At 63.9% G+C, this 26,722-nt stretch overlaps 1 protein-coding gene across 3 annotated transcripts; it reads left to right on the top strand.

The window, feature by feature from the left end:
• Positions 1-1,956: 1,956 nt before the first annotated feature.
• Positions 1,957-26,706, top strand: LOC134433010 (very-long-chain enoyl-CoA reductase). Of its 3 annotated transcripts, XM_063181891.1 has the most exons (13): positions 1,957-2,025; positions 3,792-3,842; positions 8,048-8,099; positions 10,352-10,396; positions 12,679-12,782; positions 13,796-13,911; positions 15,483-15,588; positions 16,812-16,884; positions 18,555-18,598; positions 20,075-20,132; positions 21,607-21,695; positions 22,337-22,382; positions 25,170-26,706. In XM_063181891.1, the coding sequence occupies exons 1-13, from the start codon at positions 2,011-2,013 to the stop codon at positions 25,295-25,297; spliced, it is 927 nt and encodes a 308-aa protein (XP_063037961.1). In that variant the 5' UTR covers positions 1,957-2,010; the 3' UTR covers positions 25,298-26,706. The 3 variants fall into 3 exon arrangements, with proteins under 3 accessions (XP_063037961.1, XP_063037962.1, XP_063037963.1); XM_063181892.1 differs by lacking the exons at positions 18,555-18,598; positions 20,075-20,132; XM_063181893.1 differs by lacking the exons at positions 1,957-2,025; positions 3,792-3,842; positions 8,048-8,099; positions 10,352-10,396 and adding an exon at positions 12,571-12,591 and having other exon boundaries at positions 12,644-12,782.
• The last annotated feature ends 16 nt before the right edge of the window (positions 26,707-26,722 follow it).

Genomic DNA, 26,722 nt, shown 5'->3' with positions numbered 1-26,722 from the left:
TGGGGACATGAGGACACCGGGACATGGGGACAGGGGACATGGGGGGACATGGAGGGACATGGGGACATGGGGGGACACAGGGGCATGGGGACAGGTGGCCAAGGTGACACAGTGAAACAGGACATGGGGACATGGGGACATGGGGACATGGGGACACGGGGGGACATGGGGGCACGGGGATATGGAGCATGGGGACAGGCAGGACATGGGGACACGGGACACAGGACATGGGGACACAGGACATGGGGACATGGGGACACGGGAGGACAGGGGGACATGGGACACGGGGACATGGGGACACAGGACATGGGGACATTGAGGACAGAGGGGACATGGGGACACGGACATGGGGACACAGGGGCAGGGAGGGACATGGGGACATGGGGACACGGGGACATGGGGACATGGGGACACGGGACACGGGGACACAGGGACAAAAGACAGAGGGGACACGGGGACACGGCTGTTGGAGACCTGGGGACAGGTGGCCAAGGGGACAGGGAGGACACAGGACATGGGGACACAGGACACGGGACATGGGACATGGGACATGGGGGGACAGGACATGGGGACAGGCAGGACATGGGGACACAGGACACGGGACATGGGACATGGGGGGACAGGACATGGGGACATGGGGACATGGGAGAGGGAGGGACATGGGGACACAGGACACGGGGACACAGGGACAGGGAGGGACATGGGGACATGGGGACACAGGACATGGGGACATGGGGACAGGGAGGACAAGAGGACACAGGGGCACATGGGGACATGGGGACACAAGACATGGGGACAGGGAGGACACGGGGACACGGGGACATGGGGACACGGGGACAGGGCTATCGGACACCTGGGGACAGGTGGCCAGGGGGACGTGGGGACACAGAGAGGGACAGCCCCCCCCCACCCCATTGTCCCCATGGCCAGAATGACCAGGAGTCCCCATGGCCCCACAGTGTCCCTGTGTCCCAAAGTGTCCCCAAAGTGTCCCCAAGTGTCCCCATGGCCCCACAGACCCTGTGTCCCAATGTCCCCTGTCCCAAAGTGTCCCCAGGTGTCCCCAGGTGTCCCCAAAGTGTACCAAAAGTGTCCCAAAAGTGTCCCAAGGTGTGCCCACAGTGTCCCCACGGTGTCCCCATCCCCACAGTGTCCCCATCTGCCCCCAGGATGTCCCCACAGTGTCCCACAGTGTCCCAAAGTGTCCCCATGGCCCCACAGACCCTGTGTCCCAATGTCCCCTGTGTCCCAAAGTGTCCCCACAGTGTCCCAAAGTGTCCCCATGGCCCCACAGACCCTGTGTCCCAATGTCCCCCTGTGTCCCAAAGTGTTCCCAAGTGTCCCAGAGTGTCCCCATGGCACCTCACTCTGTGTCCCAATGTCCCCCTGTGTCCCTAAGTGTCCCCAGGTGTCCCCATGGCCCCACAGTCCCAATGTCCCAAAGTGCCCCACGGCGTCCCCACGGTGTCCCCACGGTGTCCCCAGGACCCCCCAGTCTGCCATGACCCCCCCAGCCCCCCCTCACCCCCAGACCCCCCATGACCCCTTTGACCCCCCAACGCCCCCATGACCCCTCAGACCCCCCCATGACCCCCCAAATCCCCCAGCCCCCCTTTGACCCCCCCCCCCACCCCCAGACCCCTTTAGACCCGCCCAGGGCCCACGCGGTGCTTGCCCCGCCCCTACCGCGAGCCCATTGGCTGATCTGACCATCACTCCACCCTCCGCCCCGCCCCCGCCGGGCTCCCATTGGCTGCCCTGCCCGTCACTCTACGCCCCGCCCCCGCATCCCATTGGCGGATTCCCCCTCGGGCGTTCGCGTTGCCCCGGCAACCAGCGCGGCGGGAAAGGGGCGAGCGCGCGGGCGGGGCCGCCGCTTTCCGATTGGCCGCGCCTAGCCACGCGCGCGGCGCCGATTGGCCGAGCCGCAAGCCCCGCCCCCCGGCGGGCCTGAGGGGGCGGGTCACGTGGGGGCGGCGGGGGCGGCGGGAGCGGCGGAGCGGAGCGGCCATGAAGCACTACGAGGTGAGGCGGCCGCGCTGCCCGCGGCCCGGGCCGGACACCGGCACCGGGGCGGCCCCGAGCCTCCGGCCCCGCCGGTCCCGCACGGCGCCATCGCGGCGGCCCCGCGGAACCCGCGCGTTCCGCCCCGGGGCAACCGGGACGCGCTGTGCGCATGCGCGGTGGGTTTGCGATGTGCGCGTGCGCGTCAGGGAGCGACAGGTGTGGGTGGTGGGGCGGAGCTTAGGGCGATGAGGGGCGTGGCTTCAGGAAGGGGCGTGGTCTCGTGGAAAGGGGCGGGGCTTGGGGTCCCGGTGCGCTCGGTGGTCCCGGAGGGTCCCGGAAGGTCCCGGAGGGGCCCGGGAGGGCCCCGCGGTCGCAGCAGCGCCCTGAGGGACCGCAGTGAGCCCGGGAGGGCCCCGGTGTCACCCCCAGAGCGCCATTGTCGCTGTCACCGTCGCTGTCACCATCCCTGTCACCGTCACTGTCACCGTCACCGTGCCCCGGGTGGCTCCAAGGCACGGCCCCGGTGGCCCACGGAGCTGTCACTGTCACCTTCCCCCCCATGGCAGTGTCACCCTCCCCAGTGTCACCCCCCTATGGCAGTGTCACCTTCCCCCCATGGCAGTGTCACCTTTACCCCGTGGCAGTGTCACCCTCCCCAGTGTCACCCCCCCATGGCAGTGTCACCTTTACCCCGTGGCAGTGTCACCCTCCCCCCATGGCAGTGTCACCCCCCCGTGGCAGTGTCACCCTCCCCAGTGTCACCTCCCTGCCATTCCGGTGTCACTTCCCCAGAGCCACCTCCAGGCCACCGCGGGGTCACATTGAGGGCCACCTCCAGATCCACCCCAGGGCCACCACGTGGCCATCAGAGAGCCACCAGGTGCCACCATGAGGCCACCTCCAGGGCCACCATGGAGCCACCTCCAGGGCCACCCCTGTGCCACCTCCAGGGCCACCTTCAGAGCCACCAGGTGCCACCTCCAGAGCCACCTCTTGGGCCACCTCCAGGACCACCCCTGTCCACTTCCAGGGCCACCCCCAGGGCCACCTCCAGGGCCACGCCTGTGCCACCCCTGGGCCACCATGAGACCACCATGGGCCACCCCTGGGCCACCAAGAGGCCACCATGGGGCCACCCCAGAGCCACCCCTGAGCCACCTCCAGGGCCACCAGGGGCCACCCCAGAGCCACCACAGGGCCACCTCCAGGCCATTACACTGCCACCCCAGGGCCACCTCCAAGGCCACCCCCAGGACCACCAGATGCCACTTCCAGGGCCACCTCCAGGGCCACCCCTGGGCCACCATGAGGCCACCATGGGGCCACCCCAGAGCCACCATGGGGCCACCTCCAGGGCCACCCCTGAGCCCCCTCCACGGCCACCAGGTGCCACCTCCAGGGCCACCATGGAGCCACCTCCAGGGCCACCCCCAGGGCCACCAGGTGCCACCACGAGGCCACCTCCAGGGTGACCCCCGAGCTACCACATGGCCACCTATGGTGCCACCTCCAGGGCCACCTCGAGGGCCACCAGGGGCCACCAAATGCCACCAAGGGGTGGGGGGGGTTGGGTGCGTTTATATTTAGCGCCGCCCGGGGCCGGTCGGTGTCGCGTTTCGGTGGCCATGGAGGCGGCGGTGTCGCCCCGCGGGGGTGGCCCGGGGGTGGCCCCGGTGCCGGGGGTGGCCGCGGTGCCGGGGGTGGCACCGGGGGTGGCCGGGCTGTGGCCCCCGGTGGCCCCTCCCGGGAGGCGGCCCCGGAAAGCGGCGCTGCTCTTCTTCGAGGTGGAGATCCTGGACGCCAGGACCAGGGACAAGCTGTGCTTCCTGGACAAGGTAGGGGACACGGGGACATGGGGGGACATGAGGGGACATGGGGGGACACGGGGACATGGGGACATGGGGGGACATGGGGACCAGGGACAAGCTGTGCTTCCTGGACAAGGTAGGGGACAGCTGGGGACATGGGGGGACACGGGGACATGGGGGGACATGGGGACAGCTGGGGACATGGGGACCAGGGACAAGCTGTGCTTCCTGGACAAGGTAGGGGACAGCTGGGGACATGGGGGGACACGGGGACATGGGGACATGGGGGGACATGGGGACCAGGGACAAGCTGTGCTTCCTGGACAAGGTAGGGGACAGCTGGGGACATGGGGACAGCTGGGGACATGGGGGGACACGGGGACATGGGGGGACACGGGGACATGGGGACATGGGGGGACATGGGGACCAGTGACAAGCTGTGCTTCCTGGACAAGGTAGGGGACACGGGGGACAGCTGGGGACATGGGGACATGGGGACATGGGGACAGGGGGGACATGGGGACCAGGGACAAGCTGTGCTTCCTGGACAAGGTAGGGGACACGGGGGACAGCTGGGGACATGGGGACATGGGGACATGGGGGGACATGGGGACAGGGGGGGACATGGGGACAGGGGGGACAGCTGGGGACATGGGGGGACATGGGGACATGGGGGGGACATGGGGACATGGGGGGACATGGGGACCCTGGACAAGCTGTGCTTCCTGGACAAGGTAGGGAGACATGGGGGACAGCTGGGGACATGGGGACAGCTGGGGACATGGGGGGGACGTGGAGGGACAAGGGGACATGAGGACACAGGGGGTCATGAGGACATGGAGGGACAAGGGGACATGGGGGGACAGGGAGACACAGGGACATGGGGGGGATAGGGGGACATGAGGGGACATGGGGGGACATGGGGACATGGGGACATGGGGGGACATCGGGACCAGGGACAAGCTGTGCTTCCTGGACAAGGTAGGGGGACATGGGAACATGGGGGGACATGGGGATGGGGGGACAGCTGGGGACATGGGGGGACATGGGGACATGGGGGGACATGGGGACATGGGGGGGACATGGGGACATGGGGACATGGGGGGGACATGGGGACATGGGGACATGGGGGGACATGGGGACATGGGGGGAACATGGGGACATGGGGACAGGGGGGGACATGGGGGGACATGGGGGGACATGGGGGCATGGGGGGACATGGGGACCCTGGACAAGCTGTGCTTCCTGGACAAGGTAGGGAGACATGGGGGACAGCTGGGGACATGGGGACAGCTGGGGACATGGGAACGGGGGGGGGACGTGGAGGGACAAGGGGACATGAGGACACAGGGGGTCATGAGGACATGGAGGGACAAGGGGACATGGGGGGACAGGGAGACACAGGGACATGGGGGGTACAGGGGGACATGAGGGGACATGGGGACCAGGGACAAACTGTGCTTGCTGGACAAGGTATGGGGACAGCTGGGGACAGGGGAGGGATAGAGGGACATGGGGGGACAGGGGGACATGGGGGGGACATGGAGACACATGGGGACATGGGGGGACATGGGGACATGGAGGGACATGGGGACATGGGGGGACATGGGGACAGGGGACAAACTGTGCTTCCTGGACAAGGTATGGGGACAGGGGACATGGGGACCGGGGGAGATGGGGCTACATGGAGACACAGGGACATGGAGGGGACAGGGGGACATGGGGGGGACAGGGGGACATGGGGACATGGAGACACATGGGGACGTGGAGGGACAGGGGGACATGGGGGGACATGGGGACATGGGGCGGATAGGGGGACACGGGGGGACGTGGGGACAAGGGACAAACTGTGCTTGCTGGACAAGGTATGGGGACAGCTGGGGACATGGGGGGGACATGGAGACACATGAGGACACGGGGGGGACATGGGGACAGCATGGTGGGATATGGGGACATGGGGGGACTAAGGGACACGAGGGGACAGGGAAACACCGGGACATGGGGGGGATAGAGGGACATGGGGGGACATGGGGACAAGGGACAAACTGTGCTTGCTGGACAAGGTACACAGGGAACGGGGGACATGGGGACATGGAGGGACAGGGGGACAAGAGGGGACATGGAGACACATGGGGACAGCATGGGGGGACAGGGGGACATAAGGGGAACATGGGGACTGTGTCATGAGGGGACATGGGGACAGCGTGGGGGGACAGGGGGACATGGGCAGTCATGGGGACTAAGGGACATGGGGACATGGGGGGGACACAGGGGGACATGGGGACAAGAGGGGGATGGAGGGACATGGGGACACGGGGGGGACATGGGGGGACTAAGGGACATGGGGACATGGTGGGACACAGGGACATGGGGCCATGGGGACAGGAGGGCCACGGAGGGACATGGGGACATAGGGGAGCATGGGGGCATGGGGACAGGGGGGACGTGAGGGGACACGGGGACAGCAGGGGGGACATGAGGACATGGGGGGACAGGGGACACAGGGGATGGGAGGGCAATGGGGGCCCCGGGGACACAGGGGGACATGGGGAAATGGGGACTAAGGGACAGGGGGGGGACATGGGGACAGCAGGGGGACATGGGGGGGATGGAGGGGACAGGGGGACATGTGGACTGCAAGAGGGGACATGGGGACACGGTGGGACACGGGGACATGGGGACACAGGAGGACATGGGGGGACAGGGGGGACAGCAGGGGACATGGGGACGGGGGGGACATGAGGGTACAGGGGGATATGAAGGGACATGGGGACGGGGGGGGGACATGGAGACACGGGGGGACACGGGGACACGGGGGGACATGGCGGGTGGAGGGGCCAGGGGGACACATGGGGACAGAGGGGGGACAGGAGGACATGGGGGGGACTAAGGGACAGCATGGAGGGACATGGGGGACACAGGGACAAGAGGACACGGGGACATGGGGAGACATGGACAGCAAAAGAGGACAAGGGGACATGAGGACATGGGGGGACATGGGGGGACATGGGGACAGCATGGTGAGACACGGGGACCAGGGGGACAGCAGGAGGACATGAGGACATGGAGGGGACAGGGGGACATGGAGGGGACAGGGGGACATGGGGGGGGACAGGGGGACACAGGGGGACATGGGGGGACAGGGGGACATGGCGGGGGACAGGGGGACACAGGGGGACATGGGGGGGACAGGGGGACATGGCGGGGGACATGGGGGACATCGGGGCGACGGGGGGGGATATGGGGACATGGAGGAACACAGGGACAAGAGGGGACATGGGGACTCGGGGCACACGGGGGGACATATGGACATGGAGGGACAGGGGGACATGAGGGGGGACAGGGGGACATGGGGGGACATGGGGCCATGGTGGGGACTAAGGGACATGGGGAAAGGAGGGGACGGGGGCACACAGGGACATGGAGGGACAGGGGGACACGGGGGGACAGGGGAACAGGGGGACAGAGGAACATGGAGGGACAGGGGGACACGGGGGGACAGGGGAACAGGGGGACAGAAGAACATGGAGGGACAGGGGGACACGGGGGGACAGGGGGACATGGAGGGACAGGGGGACATGGAGGGACAGGGGACATGGAGGGACAGGGGGACATGGGGGGACAGGGGGACACAGGATGGGAGCGCAGCGTGGGGACACAGGGACACACGGGGTGACGTGGGGAACTGGGGACATGGGGGGGACATGGGGACAGGGGGGCACATGGGGGGACATGGGGACACAGGGTGACATGGGGACAGCAGTGGGGACAGGGGGACATGGGGGGACAGGGGGACATGAGGACCTGGGGGGACTAAGGGACAGTGTGGAGGGACGTGGGGGGACACAGGGACACGGGGAGACACGGGGACACGGGGAGACACGGGGACACAGGGACAGCATGGGGGACAGGGGGACAGGAGGGGACAGAAGGACACAGGGGGACAGGAGGGGACAGACGGACACAGGGGGACACAGGGACATAGGTGGCCATGGGAGAGACATGGGACACGGGGTGACATGGGGACAGCACACAGGGGGACACGGGGACAGCCTGGGAGGGGACAGGGGTAGCCTGGGAGGGGACAGGGGTGGCCCTGTACTGTCCCCATGTCCCCTGAGTGCCATCGCTGTCCCCAGGTGGAGCCTGGGAGGGGACAGGGGTGGCCTGGAAGGGGACACGGGTGGCCCTGCACTGTCCCCATGTCCCCTGAGTGCCATCGCTGTCCCCAGGTGGAGCCTCAGGCCACGGTGGCCGACATCAAAAACCTGTTCAGCAAGAGCCGTGAGTGGGGACAGGGACAGGGGGACAGGGACATGGGGACAGGGGGACAGGGGAACAGGGACAGGGGGACAGGGAGGGGGGGATGGGGAGGGGACAGGGAGGGGACAGGGATGGGGGACAGGGAGGGGGACAGGGGGACAGAGGAGACAGGGACATGGGGACAGGGAAGGGACAGGGAGGGGACAGGGGACGGGGACAGGGGGATGGCGACAGGGACAGGGAGGGGGACGGGGACATGGAGACATGGGGACAGGGAGGGGACAGGGAGGGGACAGGGGGACATGGGACTGGGAAAGGGATGGCGATGGGGGACGGGGGGACATGGGGACAGGGAGGGGACAGGGAGGGGACAGGGAGGGGACAGGGAGGGGACATGGGGACATGGGACTGGGACAGGGATGGGGATAGGGGACATGGGGACAGGGATGGGGATAGGGGGACATGGGGACAGGGAGGGGACATGGGGACAGGGAGGGGGACATGGCATAGGGAGAGGAAGGGCACATGGGGACAGGGAGACAGAGGGGACAGGGACAGGGGACATTGGGACAGAGATATGGGGACAGGGACAGGGATGGGGGACAGGGGGGACATGGGGATGGGGGGACAGGGGACAGAGATGGGGACATGGGATGGGGACAGAGGGACAGGGAGGGGACAGGGACAGAGGGACATGAGAACAAGGAAGGGACAGGGAGGGGACAGGGGGGACAGGGGACAGGGAGGTGACACGGATGGGGCACATGGGGACAGGGAGGGGACGGGGGAAATGTGACAGGGACAGGGACGGGGACAGGGACGGGGACATGGGGACAGGGAGACAGAGGGGACAGGGACGGGGACGGGGACAGGGGGGACAGGGGACCAAGGGGATGAGGACAGGGGACACTGGGACAGAGATTTGGGGACAGGGACAGGGGGACAGGGACAGGGAGAGGGGACAGGGACAGGGACGTGGGGACCCTCAGTGTGCCTGGGACAGGTCACTGAGCCATGGGGACATGTCACCAGGCCGTGTCACCGTGTCACCGTGTCACCGGGCCCGGGGGGCCTCCTTGTCCCTGTCCCCATGGGGGCTGTGTCCCCTCAGTGCCACGATCCCTGTCCCCTCTGTGGCCATGTCCCCCCAGTGCCACCCCCACTGTCCCCACAGTGCCACCCCCGCTGTCCCCATGGGGGCTGTGTCCCTGCAGTGCCACTGTCACTGTTCCCTGGGTGTCATCCCCACTGTCCCCACAGTGCCACCCCTGCTGTCCCCACAGTGCCATGCCCACTGTCCCCTGGGTGCCACCCCCACTGTCCCCTGGGTGCCATCCCCACTGTCCCCTGGGTGCCACCCCCACTGTCCCCACAGTGCCATGATCCCTGTCCCCTCTGTGGCCATGTCCCCCCAGTGCCACCGTCACAGTCCCCACAGTGCCACCCCTGCTGTCCCCACAGTGCCACCATCCCTGTCCCCTCTGTGGCCATGTCCCCACAGTGCCACCCCTGCTGTCCCCACAGTGCCACCCCTGCTGTCCCCACAGTGCCACCCCCACTGTCCCCTGGGTGCCACCCCCACTGTCCCCACAGTGCCACCATCCCTGTCCCCTCTGTGGCCATGTCCCCGCAGTGCCACTGTCCCTGTCCCCTGGTGCCACCATCCCTGTCCCCTTGATGGCCATGTCCCCATGGTGCCACTGTCACTGTCCCCTGGTGCCACCATCCCTGTCCCCTGGTGCCACTCCTGCTGTCCCCATGGTGCCACCATCCCTGTCCCCTTGATGGCCATGTCCCCATGGTGCCACCCCTGCTGTCCCCTGGTGCCACCATCCCTGTCCCCATGGTGCCACTGTCCCTGTCCCCATGGTGCCACCATCTCTGTCCCCTTGATGGCCATGTCCCCCTGGTGCCACCGTCCCTGTCCCCATGGTGCCACTGTCCTGTCCCCATGGTGCCACTGTCACTGTCCCCATGGTGCCACCGTCCCTGTCCCCCTGGTGCCACCATCCCTGTCCCCATGGTGCCACCGTCCCTGTCCCCATGGTGCCACCGTCCCTGTCCCCATGGTGCCACCCCCGCTGTCCCCATGGTGCCACTGTCCCTGTCCCCTGGTGCCACCATCTCTGTCCCCTTGATGGCCATGTCCCCCTGGTGCCACCATCCCTGTCCCCATGGTGCCACCCCCGCTGTCCCCTGGTGCCACCGTCCCTGTCCCCATGGTGCCACCCCCGCTGTCCCCTGGTGCCACCCTGTGACCCTGTGTCCCGCAGATCCCCAGTGGTACCCAGCGAGGCAGTCCCTGCGCCTGGACCCCAGTGAGTGACACCAATGTCCCCAACTGTCCCCAACTGTCCCCAGGTGTCCCCAGGTGTCCTCTGGGGTGTCCCCGGATGTCCCCAGGTGTCCCAACTGTCCCCAGGTGTCCCAGGTGTCCCCAGGGTGTCCCCAGCTGTCCCCAGGGATGTCCCCAGGTGTCCCCCAGCTGTCCCCAGGTGTCACCAAGTGTCCCTCAGGGATGTCCCCCAGGTGTCCCCAAGGTGTCCCCAGGTGTCACCAAGTGTCCCCAGGGGTGTCCAAGGATGTCCACGGTGTCCCCACGGTGTCCCCAAGTGTCCCCTAGGGATGTCCCCCAAATGTCCCCCAGTGTCCCTCAGTGTCCCTCAGTGTCCCCAGGGGTGTCCAAGGATGTCCCTGGATGTCCCCAAAGTGTTCCCAAGGTGTTCCCAAGGTGTCCCTGGATGTCCCCAGGTGTCCCAGCTGTCCCCAGGGATGTCCTCAGGTGTCCCCAAGGGATGTCCTCAGGTGTCCCCAAGATGTCCCCAGGTGTCCCCAGGGTGTCCCCAAGTGTCCCTCAATGTCCCCAGGGGTCCCCCAGCTGTCTCCAGGTGTCACCAAGTGTCCCTCAGGGATGTCCCCCAGGTGTCCCCAAGGTGTCCCCAGGTGTCACCAAGGTGTCCCCAGGGGTGTCCAAGGATGTCCACGGTGTCCCCACGGTGTCCCCAAGTCTCCCCTAGGGATGTCCCCCAAATGTCCCCCGGTGTCCCTCAGTGTCCCTCAGTGTCCCCAGGGATGTCCTCAGCTGTCCCCAGGGGTGTCCAAGGATGTCCCCAGGTGTCCTCAAGATGTTCCCAAGGTGTCCCTGGATGTCCCCAGGGATGTCCCCGGTGTCCCCAAGGTGTCCCCAGGGATGTCCCCAGCTGTGCCAGCTGTGTCCCCCCAGTTGCCCACGGTGTCTCCCAGGTGTCCCCCAGGTGTGCCCCAGATATGCCCCAGGTGTGTGCCCAGGTGTGTGCCAGGAGCGCTGGGTCTGTGCCAGGAGTGCTGGGTGTGTGCCCAGGTGTGCCAGGTACCCCTCCAGGTGAGCCAGGTGTGAGCCAGGTGTGCCCGGGTGTGCCCAGGTGTGCCCAGATGTGTGCCAGGTATGCTCAGGTGTGCTAGGTGTGTGCCAGCTGTGCCCAGGTACCCCCCCAGGTGAGCCAGGTGTGAGCCAGGTGTGCCCGGGTGTGCCCAGGTGTGTGCCAGGTGTCTCACCTGGCGTTCCCTCGTGTGCCCAGGTGCCCCTCAGGCGTGCCCAGGCCTGTGCCCAGGTGTGCTCTAGGTGTGCGCCAGGAGTGTGCCAGGTGTCCCCAGGTGTGCCCAGGTGTGCCAGAGGTGTGCCAGGTGTCCCCCCAGGTGTGCCCAGGTGTGCCCAGGTGTGTTCCAGATGTCCCCAGGTCCCCTCCAGCTGTGTCCCCAGGTGTGCCCAGGTACCCCTCCAGGTGTGCCCAGGTGTGCCCAGGTGTGTTCCAGATGTCCCCAGGTGTGCCAGGCACGCCCCAGGAGTGCTCAGGTGTGTCCCCAGGTGTGCCCAAGGGTATGCCGCGTGTGTGCCACGTGTGTGCCCAGGTGTGTGCCAGGTGTGCCCAGGTGTGTGCTCAGAGATGCCCCAGGGATGCCCCAGGTGTGCCAGGTGTGTGCCAGGTGTGTCCCCAGTTGTGCCAGGCATACCCAGGCATGCCCAGGTGTGCCAGGTGTTTCCCAAGGTGTGCCAGGTGTGCCCAGGTGTGTGCCAGGTGTGTCCCCAGTTGTGCCAGGTGTGTGCCGGGTGTGCCCAGGTGTGTGCCCAGGTGTGTGCCAGGTGTGCCAGGTGTCCCCCCCAGGTGTGCCAGGTGTCCCTAGGGATGTCCCCAGGTGTGCCCGGTTGTGCCCAGGTGTGCCAGGTGCCCCAGGTGTGTGCCAGGTGTGCCAGGCATGCCCAGGTGTGCCCAGGCGTGCCCAGGTGTGCCAGGTATGCCCAGGTGCCCCAGGTGTGTGTCTAGGTGCCCCAGGTGTGCCCAGGCATGCCCAGGTGTGTGCCAGGTGTGCCAGGCGTGCCCAGGTGTGCCAGGTGTGCCAGGCGTGTGGCCAGGCGTGCCCAGGTGTGCCAGGTGCCCCAGGTGTGCCCAGATGTGCCCCAGGCGTGCCCAGGTGTGCCCAGGCGTGCCCAGGTGTGTGCCCAGGTGTGCCCAGGTGTGTGCCCAGGCATGCCCAGGTGTGCCCAGGTGTGCCCAGGTGTGTGCCCAGGCATGCCCAGGTGTGCCCAGGTGTGTGCCAGGTGTGCCAGCTGTGCTCTCCGCAGAGGGGCGCTCTCTCAAGGACGAGGATGTGCTGCAGTCGCTGCCCGTGGGCACCACGGCCACGCTCTACTTCCGGGACCTGGGGGCGCAGATCAGCTGGGTCACGGTCAGTGTCACCTGTGTCACCTGTGCCACCTGTGTGTCACCTCTGTGTCACCTGTGTGTCACCTGTGTGTCACCTGTGTGTCACCTGTGTCACCTGTGTGTCACCTCTGTGTCACCTGTGTGTCACCTGTGTGTCACCTGTGTGTCACCTGTGTGTCACCTGTGTGTCACCTGTGTCACATCTGTGTCATCTGTGTAACCCCCTGTGCCACCTGTGTGTCACCTGTGTCACCTGTGTGTCACCTGTGTCACACCTGTGTCACACCTGTGTCACCTCCCTGTGTCACCTGTGTCACATCTGTGTCACATCTGTGTCCCCATGTCCATCTGTCCCTGCTCCTCAGTGTTCCATGTCCCTTGTGTTCACCTGTCCCAGGTGTCACTGTCCCCTCTCACCTGTCCCAGGTGTCCCTCACCTGTCCTCTCTCACCTGTCCCAGGTGTCCCTGACTGTCCCTGTCTGTCCCCTCACTGTCCCCTCACTGTCCCTGACTGTCCCTGACTGTCCCTGACTGTCCCTGTGTGTCCCCTGTCCCAGGTGTTCCTGACAGAGTGCGCCGGCCCCCTGCTCATTTACCTGTCCCTCACTGTCCCAGGTGTCCCTGACTGTCCCTGACTGTCCCCTGTCCCCTGTCCCAGGTGTCCCTGTCTGTCCCTGACTGTCCCTGTCTGTCCCCTGTCACCTGCCCAGGTGTCCCTCACTGTCCCTGTGTGTCCCCTGTCCCTTACCTGTCCCAGGTGTTCCTGACGGAGTACGCCGGCCCCCTGCTCATTTACCTGTCCCCTCTCACCTGTCCCAGGTGTCCCTGACTGTCCCTGACTGTCCCCTGTCCCCTGCCCAGGTGTCCCTGTCTGTCCCTGACTGTCCCTGTCTGTCCCCTGTCCCCTGTCCCAGGTGTTCCTGACGGAGTGCGCCGGCCCCCTGCTCATTTACCTGTCCCTCACTGTCCCAGGTGTCCCTGACTGTCCCAGGTGTCCCTCACTGTCCCTGTGTGTCCCTTGTCCCCTGTCCCAGGTGTTCCTGACGGAGTACGCCGGCCCCCTGCTCATTTACCTGCTCTTCTATTTCCGGGTGCCGTTCCTGTACGGGCCCCGCTACGACTTCACGGCCAGCCGGCACCGCGTGGTGCAGTGAGTGACACCGGGGGGACACCTTGGGGACATTGGGGACACTGGGGACAGTCACGGCCAGCCGGCACCGCGTGGTGCAGTGAGTGACACCGGGGGGACACCTTGGGGACACTGGGGACACTGGGGACAGTCACAGCCAGCCGGCACCGCGTGGTGCAGTGAGTGACACTGGGGGACAGTGGGGACAGTGGGGACACTGGGGACACCTTGGGGACACTGGGGACACCTTGGGGACAGTGGGGACACTGGGGACACTGGGGACAGTCACGGCCAGCCGGCACCGCGTGGTGCAGTGAGTGACACCGGGGGGACACCTTGGGGACACTGGGGACACTGGGGACAGTCACGGCCAGCCGGCACCTCGTGGTGCAGTGAGTGACACCGGTGGGACATTGAGGGGACACTGGGGACACCTTGGGGACATTGGGGACACCTTGGGCACAATGGAGACATCGGGGATGTCAGGGACATTGGAAGCATTGGGGACATTGGGGACAGTCACCACCAGCCAGCACCACATGGTCCAGTGAGGGACACTGGGGACACCTTGAGGACATCTTGGGGACACTGGGGACGCCTTGGGCACAATGGGGACACCTTGGGGACAGTCATGGCCAGCCGGCACCGCGTGGTGCAGTGAGTGACACCGGGGGGACATTGGGGACACTGGGGACACCTTGGGGACAGTGGGGACATCGGGGATGTCAGGGACATTGGAAGCATTGGGGACATTGGGGACAGTCACCACCAGCTGGCACCACATGGTCCAGTGAGGGACACTGGGGACACCTTGAGGACATCTTGGGGACACTGGGGGCATTGGGGACACCTTGGGGACATTGGGGACACCTTGGGGACACTGGGGACATTGGGAGGACATTGGGGACAATGGGGACATTAGGGACAATTAGGGGATTGGGGACATTAGGGGGACACAGGGGACAATGGGGGGTTGGGAACATTGGGGGGTTTGGGGACACTGGGGACATCAGGGACAATGGGCATGCTGGGAGACATTGGGGATGTTGGGGACATCAGGGACACTGGGGACACCGGGGGGGGGGGGGGGGGGGACATTTGGGACATTGGGGGTTATGGGGGGACGTGGTGACATCGGGGAGACACTGGGGACTCTGTGGGGGACAATGGGGACAATGGGGACATTGGGGGAACATTGGGGACAATGGGAACATTGTGGACAATGGGGACAATGGGGACATTGGGGACAATGGGAACATTGGGGACAATGGGGACACTGTGGGGGACATTGGGGACATTGTGGACAATGGGGACAATGGGGACATTGGGGGAACATTGGGGACAATGGGGACAGTGGGGACAATGGGACAATGGGGACAGTGGGGACAATGGGGACATTGGGGACATTGGGGACAATGGGGACATTGGGGGAACAATGGGGACATTGGGGACATTGGGGACACTGGGGCTTGCAGGGCCCATTGTGGGGACACTGGCCAGGTGGTGGGGACAGGGGGAGGTGTCCCACGTGTGTCCCAGGTGTGTGCCAGGTGTGTCCCCAGTGTCGCCAACGGTGTCCCCAACGTCCCCAGCCTGGCGTGCTGCTGTCACTCGTTCCACTACGTCAAGCGGCTGCTGGAGACGCTGTTCGTGCACCGCTTCTCGCACGGCACCATGCCCCTGCGCAACATCTTCAAGGTGGGAGTGTCACCTGTGTCACCTATGACACCTGTGTGACACCTGTCTGTCACCTGTGCCATCCCCCTATCACCTGTGCGACACCTGTGTCACTGCCCCGGTACCGCCCTGTCCCCTTCTCGCACGGCACCGTGCCCCTGCGCAACATCTTCAAGGTGGGACACCTGGGACACCCGAGTGTCACCTGTGTCACCTGTGCCACCCCCTGTCACCTGTGTGACACCTGTGTGACACCTGTGTGTCACCTGTGTCACTGCCCTGGGCAGTGTCCTGTCCCCTCCCTGTCCCCTTCTCGCACAGCACCGTGCCCCTGTGCAACATCTTCAAGGGGGGACACCTGGGACACCCGAGTGTCACCTGTGTCACCTGTGCCACCTGTGCCATCCCCCTGTCACTTGTGCCACCTGTGCCATCCCCCTGTCACTTGTGTGACACCTGTGTCACTGCCCTGGGCAGTGTCCTGTCCCCTCCCTGTCCCCTTCTCGCACGGCACCGTGCCCCTGTGCAACATCTTCAAGGGGGGACACCTGGGACACCCGAGTGTCACCTGTGTCACCTGTGCCATCCCCCTGTCACCTGTGCCACCTGTGCCATCCCCCTGTCACCTGTGACACCTGTGTGTCACCTGTGTGTCACCTGTGTGACACCTGTGTGACACGTGTGCCACACTCCCAGCACTGCTGTCCCCTCCCTGTCCCCTCCTTGTCCTTGTCCTTGTCCCTGTCCCCACCAGTTCTGGCGCAGTGGCACTGACCCTGTGCCACACCTCTGGGGTGTCACTGTCACCTGGGTCACCTCCCTGTCCCCCCTGGGTCACCTCTGTGTCCCCTCTGTGTCACCTCCCTGTCACCTCTGCCACCCCCTGTCCCTGCCCAGCCCTGACCCCGTGTGACATCCTCCAGGTGTCACTGTCACCTGGGTCACCTCCCTGTCCCCCCTGGGTCACCTCTGTGTCACCTCTGCCACTTCTGTCACCTCTGGGTCACCTCTGCCACCCCCTGTCCCCACCTGGCCCTGACCCCGTATGGCGTCATCCTGGTGTCACCTCTGCCACCCTGTCCCCTCCCTGTCCCCTCAGTGTCCCCTCCATGGCAGCCCCGCACACCTGGCTGTCCCCAGGTGTCCCTGCCCACCACTGCCACATCCCCAAAGTGTCCCCAAGGTGTCCCCAAGGTGTCCCCAAAGTGTCCCCAATGTCCCCAACGTGTCCTCAATGTCCCCAGAACTGCACCTACTACTGGGGCTTCGCTGCCTGGATGGCGTACTACATCAACCACCCGCTGTACACCCCGCCAGGTGAGTGACACCGTCACTGTCACCTGTGTGTCACCTGTGTGTCACTGTCACCTGTGTGCCACCTGTGTGTCACTGTCACTGTCACTGTCACTGTCACTGTCACCTGTGTGCCACCTGTGTGTCACTGTCACTGTCCCCATCCCCACTACATCAACCACCCGCTGTACACCCCGCCAGGTGAGTGACACCGTCACTGTCACCTGTGTGTCACCTGTGTGTCACTGTCATTGTCACCTGTGTGTCACCTGTGTGTCACTGTCACCTGTGTGTCACTGTCACTGTCACCTGTGTGCCACCTGTGTGTCACTGTCACTGTCCCCATCCCCACTACATCAACCACCCACTATACACCCCGCCAGGTGAGTGACACCTGTGTGTCACCTGTGTGTCACCTGTGTGTCACTGTCACCCGTGTGTCACCTGTGTGTCACTGTCACTGTCACCTGTGTGTCACTGTCCCCATCCCCATTACATCAACCACCTGCTGTACACCCCGCCAGGTGAGTGACACCTGTGTGTCACCTGTGTGTTACTGTCACTGTCACTGTCACCTGTGTGTCACCCGTGTGTCACTGTCACTGTCCCCATTACATCAGCCACTCGCTGTACACCCCGCCAGGTGAGTGACACTGTCACCTGTGTGTCACGTGTGTGTCACTGTCACTGTCACCTGTGTGTCACTGTCACTGTCCCCATTACATCAGCCACTCGCTGTACACCCCGCCAGGTGAGTGACACTGTCACCTGTGTGTCACCTGTGTGTCACCTGTGTGTCACTGTCACTGTCACCTGTGTGTCACTGTCACTGTCCCCATTACATCAACCACTCGCTGTACACCCCGCCACGTGAGTGACACCGTCACTGTCACCTGTGTGTCACCTGTGTGTCACTGTCATTGTCACCTGTGTGTTACCTGTGTGTCACTGTCACCGTCACTGTCACCTGTCCCTGTCCCCATCTCCGTGTCCCCTTGTCCCCCTGTGTCACCAGGACACACACGGGGGGTGTCCCTGTCCCTGTCCCTGTCCCTGCCACGCCCGTGTCCCTGCAGGAGGGGACACTGTGGGTGTCCCTGTGTCCCTCTGTCCCTCTGTCCCTGTCTGTCTGTCCCCATGCTGACCCCCTCGTGTCCCTGTCCCTCTGTCCCTGTGTCTCTGTCCCCATCCCCATCTCTGTCCCCCTTTTGTCCCCATCCCTGTCCCCCTGTCTCCCTGTCCCTGTGTCCGTCTGTCCCCCTGTCCTTGTGCTGACCTCTCCGTGTCTCTGTCCCTTTGTCCCTGTGTCCGTCTGTCCCCATGCCTGTCCCTGTGTCCCTGTCCCTCTGTCCCTGTGTCCCTCTGTCCATCTGTCCCTGTGTCCGTCTGTCCCCGTGCCTGTCCCTGTGTCCGTCTGTCCCCGTGTCCGTCTGTCCCCTTTGTCCCTGTCCCTGTGTCCCTCTGTCCCTTTGTCCCTGTGTCCGTCTGTCCCCCTGTCCTTGTGCTGACCTCTCCGTGTCCCTGTCCCTCTGTCCCTGTGTCCGTCTGTCCCCATCCCTGTCCCTGTGTCCCTGTCCCCATGTCTGTCTGTCCCCATCCCTGTCCCTGTGTCAGTCTGTCCCCGTGTCCGTCTGTCCCCTTTGTCCCTGTCCCCGTGTCCGTCTGTCCCGCTCTGACCCCGTCTGTCCCCCCAGCGTACGGTGACGATCAGGTGAAGCTGGCGCTGGCCGTGTTCCTGGTGGGTACGGGGGACACTGGGGGGACACTGGGGGACACTGGGGGACACTGGGGGGACACTGGGGGACACTGGGGGACACTGGGGGGACATTGAGGGGGACATTGGGGGGACACTGGGGGGACACTGGGGGACACTGGGGGGACATTGAGGGGACATTGGGGACACTGGGGGGACATTGAGGGGGACATTGGGGGGACACTGGGGGGACATTGGGGGGACACTGGGGGACACTGGGGGAACATTGAGGGGACATTGGGGACACTGGGGGGACATTGAGGGGGACATTGGGGGGACACTGGGGGACACTGGGGGAACATTGAGGGGACATTGGGGACACTGGGGGGACATTGAGGGGGACATTGGGGGGACACTGGGGGACACTGGGGGGACACTGGGGGGACATTGAGGGGATATTGGGGGGCTGGGAATGGGGGCTTTGGGGGGTTTGGGGGGGTCAGGACGGGGATTTGGGGGGTCGTGGCAGAGTTGGGGGGTCCCAGTGGGGGTCTGGGGGGCTGGGAGAGGGGTTTGGGGGGTTTGGGGGGGTCCCAGTGGGGTTTGGGGGGTTTGGGGGGGCCCATGGGGGGTTTGGGGGGTTTGGGGGGTTGGGATGGGGAGTTTGGGGGGGCTCCCGGTGGGTTTGGGGGGGTCATGGGGGGTTTGGGGGGGCCCATGGGGGGTTTGGGGGGTCCCAGTGGGTTGGGGGGGGGCTGGTCTGGTCTGGGCTCTTTTGGGGGGTCTGGGGGTTCCATTGAGGGTTTGGGGGGCTCCCAGTTGGTTTGGGGGGGGCTGGGATGGGGGATTTGGGGAGGGGTCTGGGGGGCCATGGGGGGTTTGGGGGGCTGTGGGGGGCCCATGGGGGGCTGAGGGAACAGGAATGGGGGATTTGGGGGGTCCATGGGGGGTTTGGGGGGTCATGGGCGGTTTGGGGGAGTTCAGGGGGGTTTGAGGGGTTTGGGGGGCTATGGGGGGGCTGAGGGAACAGGAATGGGGGATTTGGGGGGTCCATGGGGGGTTTGGGGGGTCCATGGGGGGTTTGGGGGGAGTTCAGGGGGGTTTGAGGGGTTTGGGGGGCTATGGGGGGGCTGAGGGAACAGGAATGGGGGATTTGGGGGGTCCATGGGGGGGTTTGGGGGGTCCATGGGCGGTTTGGGGGAGTTCGGGGGGTTTGAGGGGTTTGGGGGGGTCCCAGTGAGGGTTTGGGGGGTTTGGGGGGGCTCAGGGAATTGGAATGGGGGATTTGGGGGTGCCGTGGGGGGTTTGGGGGGGTCCCAGTGGGGCTGGGGGGCTCTGGGCAGATTTTGGGGGGCTGGGGGGGTTTGAGGGGCCATGGGGGGCTCTGGGCACATTTTGGGGGGCTGGGGCAGTTTTGGGGGGTCCCAATGGGGACATTGGGGGGTCCCTGGGGGGGTCCTGGTGCCACCCCCGCCGTGACCCCTCCGTGACCCCTCCGTGACCCCTCCGTGACCCCCCCAGTTCTGCCAGCTCGGGAACTTCTCCATCCACGTGGCCCTGAGGAACCTGCGGCCGGCGGGTGAGGGGACAGCGGGGACAGCGGGGGGACACTGGGGACAGTGGGGACAGCGGGGGGACACTGGGGACAGCGGGGACAGCGGGGGGACACTGGGGACAGTGGGGACACTGGGGACAGTGGGGACATTGAGGGGACATTGAGGGGACATTGGGGACAGAGGGGACATTGAGGGGACAGCGGGGGGACACTGGGGACAATGGGGGGATTGGGGACAGTGGGGACACTGGGGACATTGGGGACATTGGGGACAATGGGGTGTTGGGGACATTGGGGACATTGAGGGGACAGCCAGGGGACATTGGGGACAGTGGGGGGACATTGAGGGGACATTGGGGACATTGGGGGGACATTGGGGACAATGGGGACATTGGGGGGACATTGGGGACAGCGGGGACATTGAGGGGACATTGGGGACAGCAGGGACATGGGGGACATTGAGGGGACAGCCAGGGGACATTGGGGACAGTGGGAGCATTGGGGGACACAGAGGGACATTGGGGACAGCCAGGGGACAGTGGGCAGACATGGGGACATTGGGGACACTGAGGGACACGGGGGACATCAGGGACACTGGGGACATTGAGGGGACAGTGGGGACAGTGGGGGACACAGAGGGGACATGGAGGGGACATGGAGGGTGGCACCTGTCTGGGGCGTGGCCTGGGGGGTGACACGTGTCCTGAGGGTGTCACCAGTGTGTGACCCGTGTCCTACGGGATGTCACCGGTGTGTCCCCGTGTCTGTCCCTGTGTCCCCATGTGACAGTGCGTGTCCCGTGTCCCCTTGTGTCCCCCCGTGTGTCCCTGTGTCCCCATGTGTCCCCATGTGTGTCCCTGTGTCCCCGTGTCACAGTGCCTGTCCTGTGTCCCCATGTGTCACCAGTGTCCCCCCCTGTGTCCCCACGTCCGGGGGTGTCACCGGTGTGTCCCTGTGTGTGCCGTGTCCCCGTGGTGCTCTGTGTCACCGGTGTCCCCCCATGTCACCGGTGTCCCCCTGTGTCACCGATGTCCCTGTGTGTTCCCGTGTGTCCCTGTGTGTCACCAATGTCCCCGTGTGTCACCGATGTCCCCGTGTGTCACTGATGTCCCCGATGTCCCCGACGTCCCTGTGTGTCACCGATGTCCCCGTGTGTCCCCGTGTGTCCCCGTGTGTCCCCGTGTGTCACTGATGTCCCCGTGTGTCACCGATGTCCCCGTGTGTCCCCGTGTGTCACTGATGTCCCCGTGTGTCACCGATGTCCCCGTGTGTCCCCGTGTGTCCCCGTGTGTCCCCGTGTGTCCCCGTGTGTCACCGATGTCCCCATGTGTCACCGATGTCCCCGTGTGTCCCCGTGTGTCACTGATGTCCCCGATGTCCCCGATGTCCCCGTGTGTCACTGATGTCCCTGTGTGTCACTGATGTCCCCGATGTCCCCGATGTCCCTGTGTGTCACCGATGTCCCCAATGTCCCCGATGTCCCCGTGTGTCCCCGCAGGCTCCAAGACGCGCAAGATCCCGTACCCGACGCGGAACCCGTTCACGTGGCTGTTCCTGCTCGTGTCCTGCCCCAACTACACCTACGAGGTCAGGGACAGTGGGGACAGTGGGGACACTGGGGACAGTGGGGACAATGGGGACAGTGGGGACAGTGGGGACAATGGGGACAGTGGGACAGTGGGGACACTGGGGACATTGGGGACAATGGGGGACACTGGGGACAGTGGGGACACTGGGGACAATGGGGACAGTGGGGACAATGGGGACATGGGGACAATGGGACAGTGGGGACATTGGGGACACTGGGGACAGTGGGGACAGTGGGACACTGGGGACAGTGGGGACAGTGGGGACATGGGGACAGTGGGACAGTGGGACAGTGGGGACAGTGGGGACATGGGGACAGTGGGGACAGTGGGGACATTGGGGACAGTGGGGGACATGGGGGCAGTGGGGACATGGGGGCAGTGGGGACATGGGGACAATGGGGACACCTGGGGGGCTGTGACATCCCTGGGGACACCTGGACACCCTGGGGACACCTGGGGGGTGTGACAGTCTTGGGAGGGGACACGGCCATGGGGACATCGCGGTGCTGGGGGTGTCACTGGAGGATGGGGACACTGCCCAAAGGTGACATCCCCATAAGTGACACCCCACAGGTGACACCCACAGGTGACACCCACAGGTGACACCCACAGGTGACAGTCCCCAATTTGTCCCCCTAGGTCGGTTCCTGGATCGGTTTCACCATCATGACCCAGTGCCTGCCCGGTGAGGGGACAGCAGGGGACAGCAGGGGACACATGGGGGGACATGGGGGGACATGGAGGGGACACATGAGGGGACACATGGGGGGGACACATGGAGGAACATGAGGGGACATGAGGGGGACAAAGGGGGACACGGGAGGGACATGAGGGGACACAGAGGGGGACAAAGGGGGACATGGAGGGGACACAGGGTGGGACATGGAGGGGACATGAGGGGACAATGAGGGGGACACAGAGGGGACCAGGAGGGGACATGGTGGGGGCATGGAGGGGACACTGAGGGGGACACAAGGGGACGCGGGACGGGGGGTGACACCCCAGAGACTCCGGTCCGGTGTCCCCTCTGTCCCTGTCCCCTGTGCCACTCCAGGGTCCCCAGGGATTTTGGGGGGATTCAGGGTGGATTTGGGTGGATTTAGATGGATTTGGGGGTGATTTGGGGGAATTTGGGGTGATTTGGGGTGGTTTAGGTGGATTTTGGGGTGGATTTGGGTGGTTTTTGGGGTGGATTTGAGGGGAATTTGGGGGGCATTCAGGTGGATTTGGGGGTGGTTTAGGTGGATTTTGGGGTGATTTGGGGCGGATTTAGGAGTGATTTTGGGGGGATATGAGGCGGATTCAGGGTGGATTTAGGTGGATTTGGGGGAATTTGGGGTGGATTTGGGAACGATTTTTGGGGGGGGGTTGGGGTGGTTTAAATGGATTAGGGGTGGAATTGGGGTGGATTCGGGGGGATTTGTGTGGATTTTGGGGGGATCTGGGAGGATGTGGGGTGGATTTTGGGGTGGATTTTGGGGAATGGGTTGGATTTGGGGGTTTTGGGGTGGATTTGGGGGTTTTGGGGTGGATTTGGGGGGATTTGAGGTGGGTATGGGTTGAATTTAGGGGTGATTTGGGATCTGGGAGGATTTGAGTTGGATTTGGGTGACTTGGGGTGAGTTTTGGGGGGATTTGAGGTGGTTTGGGGTGATTTGGGGTGGAATTGTGTTGAATTTGGGGGATTTTGGGGTGGATTTAGGGGTGGATTTAGGAGGGACTCGGTGGATTTTGACAGGATTTGGGGTGGATTTTGGGGTAGATTTAGGAGGGATTTGGGGAGGATTTTAGGGTGATCCAGGTGGATTTTGGGGGTGATTTGGGGTGGATTTTGGGTGGATTTGGTGGTTATTGTTTCGATTTTGGGGTGATTGGATGGCTTTTGGGGAGATTTGGGGTGGTTTAGATGGATTTGGGTTGGATTTGGGTGGAATTAGGGTGATTTGAGGTGGATTCAGGTGGATTAGGGGTGATTTGGGGTGGAATTGGGATGGATTTGGGATGGATTTAGGGGTCATTGTTTAGATTTTGGGGTCATTTGGGGTGGATTTAGGGGTGGATTTCGGGGTGACTTGGAGGGGAATTTTGGGGCATTTGGGTTGGATTTGGGGTGGATTTTGTGAGGAGATTTGGGTGAATTTTGAGTGGATTTGAGTGGATTTTGGGGTGGATTTGTGTTGGATTGGGGTGGATTTCGGGTAGATTTTGGGGGATTTGGGGTGGTTTGGGGTGGATTTTGTGTGGATTTGGGTTGGATTTGGGGTGGATTTGGGGTGGTTTAGATGGATTTGGGTTGGATTTGGGTGGATTAGTGGTGATTTGGGGTTGATTTTGGGGAATGTGTTGGATTGGGGTGGATTTGGGGTAGATTTTGGGGGGATTTGGGGTGGTTTGGGGTGGATTTTTTGTGGATTTGGGGTGGATTTGGGTTGGATTTGGGGTGGTTTAGATGGATTTGGGTGGATTTAGTGGTGATTTGGGGTGGATTTTGGGTAATGTGTTGGATTGGGGTGGATTTGGGGTGATTTGGGGTGGATTTTGTGTGGATTTTGTGTGGATTTGGGTTGGATTTGGGGTGGTTTAGATGGATTTGGGTGGATTTAGTGGTGATTTGGGGTGGATTTTGGGGAATGCGTTGGATTTAGGGGTGGATTTAGGAGCGAATCTGGGTGGATTTTGAGGGGAATTGAGTGGATTTTGGGGGAATTTGGGGTGGATTTAGTGAGGAGATTTGGGTGGATTTTGGGGTGGATTTGGGTGGATTTTGGGGTGGATTTGTGTTGAATTGGGTGGATTTAGGGGGATTTTGCGTGGATTTGTGTGGATTTGGGGTGGATTTTGGGGTGATTCGGGGTGGATTTAGGAGTGGATTTGGGGTGGGTTTGGGGGATTTGTGTTGGATTCAGCTGGATTTGGGGTGGATATGGATGGATTCAGGTGGATTTTGTGGGGAATTGAGTGGATTTTGGGCTGGATTTGGGGTGGATTTCAGGGTGCCTTGGGGGGGATTTTGGGGTGGATTTGTGTTGGATTTAGGGGGCTTTTGAAGGGATTTGGGTGGATTTGGGTTGGATTTGGAGTGGATTGTGAGGGGAATTGAGTGGATTTTGGGGTGGATTTGTGTTGGATTCAGGTGGATTTGGGGTGGATATGGACGGATTCAGGTGGATTTTGTGGGGAATTGAGTGGATTTTGGGCTGGATGTGGGGTGGATTTCAGGGTGACTTGGGGGGATTTTGGGGTTCATTTGTGTTGGATTTAGGGGGATTTTGAAGGGATTTGGGTTGGATTTGGAGTGGATTGTGAGGGGAATTGAGCAGATTTTGGGGTGGATTTGTGTTGGATTGGGGTGGATTTAGGGGGATTTTGCGTGGATTTTGGGGGGATTTGTGGTGTCCCCGCGGTGCCAGCCGTGTCCCGGCCGTGTCCCTGCGGTGTCCCCGCGGTGCCAGCCGTGTCCCTGTCCCCACAGTGGCGCTCTTCTCGCTGGTGGGGTTCGTGCAGATGGCGATCTGGGCTCAGGGCAAGCACCGCAGTTACCTGCGCGAGTTCCGCGATTACCCGCCCCTGCGCTCGCCCATCGTGCCCTTCCTGCTGTGACACCGCCCTGGGGACAGCCCCCAGTGTCCCCTTCCTGCTGTGACACCGGGGGGACACCCAGGGGACAGCCCCCAGTGTCCCCTTCCTGCTGTGACACTGAGGGGACACCGAGGGGACATCCCCCAGTGTCCCCTTCCTGCTGTGACACCGCGAGGACGTCCCTCAGTGTCCGCTTCCTGCTGTGACACCGAGGGGACATCGAGGGGACAGCCCCCAGTGTCCCCTTCCTGCTGTGACACCGCCGGGGGGACACCACAGGGACAGCCCCCAGTGTCCCCTTCCTGCTGTGACAGCAAGGGGACACCACAGGGACAGCCCCCAGTGTCCTCTTCCTGCTGTGGGGACACTGCAGGGACAGCCCCAGAACATCCCCCGTTGTCCCCTCCCCATCCTGGGGACACCTTGGGGACACCTTGGGGACACGGTGCTCTCTGCTGTCCCCTCCCTGCTGTGACACTGTGGGGACACCGTGATGTGTCCCCGCCAGTCCTGCCCTGAGCCTTGGGCACAGAGAGGGGCAGGGGACATGAGCCCCTTGTCACCCTGGTGTCACAGCAGGACACGGCAGTGTGGCCACACCGTCCCTTGTCACCTCCAGGGTGCCAGCCCCGGTGGCAGTGTCACCTCCAGGGTGGCAGTGTCACCTCCATGGTGGCAGTGTCACCTCCAGATGCCATCCCTGGTGGCAGTGTCCCCTCCGTGGTGGCAGTGTCACCTCCCTGGTGGCAGTGTCCCCTTCTCGGTAGCAGTGTCACATCCAGGGTCCCATCCCCAGTGTCACCTCCATGATGGCAGTGTCCCCTCTGTGGTGGCACTGTCCCCTCCACGGTGGCCGTGTCACCTCCATGGTGGCAATGTCACATCCAGGTTGGCAGTGTCACCTCCAGATGCCATCCCTGGTGTCCCCTCCATGGTGGCAGTGTCCCCTCTGTGGTGGCAGTGTCACATCCAGGGTGGCAGTGTCCCCTCCCTGGTGCCATCCCCAGTGGCACTGTCCCCTCCACGGTGGCAGTGTCACCTCCATGGTGGCAGTGTCACATTCAGGGTGGCACTGTCACCTCTGTGGTGGCACTGTCACATCCAGGCTCCCATCCCCGGTGTCCCCTCCCCAGTGGCACTGTCACCTCCAGGGTGCCATCCGTGGTGTCCCCTCCCCAGTGGCAGTGTCGCCTCCATGGTGGCACTGTCCCCTCCTCGGTGGCAGTGTCACATCCAGGGTCCCATCTCCAGTGTCACCTCCATGGTGGCAGTGTCACCCCCATGGTGGCACTGTCCCCAGCAGCACTGTCCCCGTCACCCCAAGCCACCCCTGGTGACACCGCGGTGTCACCCCCCGTGTCCCCTGCCCAGTGCCACCCCCTGTCCCTGTCCCCGTCCCCGCAGGTGACAATAAATGCCATCCCCCCCTCCGTGTGTGGCTGTCAT

Source organism: Melospiza melodia, assembly GCF_035770615.1.
Source record: "Melospiza melodia melodia isolate bMelMel2 chromosome 17 unlocalized genomic scaffold, bMelMel2.pri SUPER_17_unloc_1, whole genome shotgun sequence".
Lineage (NCBI taxonomy): Eukaryota > Metazoa > Chordata > Aves > Passeriformes > Passerellidae > Melospiza > Melospiza melodia.
This window is presented reverse-complemented; position numbering and strand designations above follow the sequence as displayed.

Coding starts and splice junctions, on each gene's coding strand:
- LOC134433010 (XM_063181891.1), top strand. Junction 10,397..12,678: donor GTCCCTGCGCCTGGACCCCA/GTGAGTGACACC, acceptor TGCTCTCCGCAG/AGGGGCGCTCTCTCAAGGAC. Junction 22,383..25,169: donor CATGACCCAGTGCCTGCCCG/GTGAGGGGACAG, acceptor CTGTCCCCACAG/TGGCGCTCTTCTCGCTGGTG.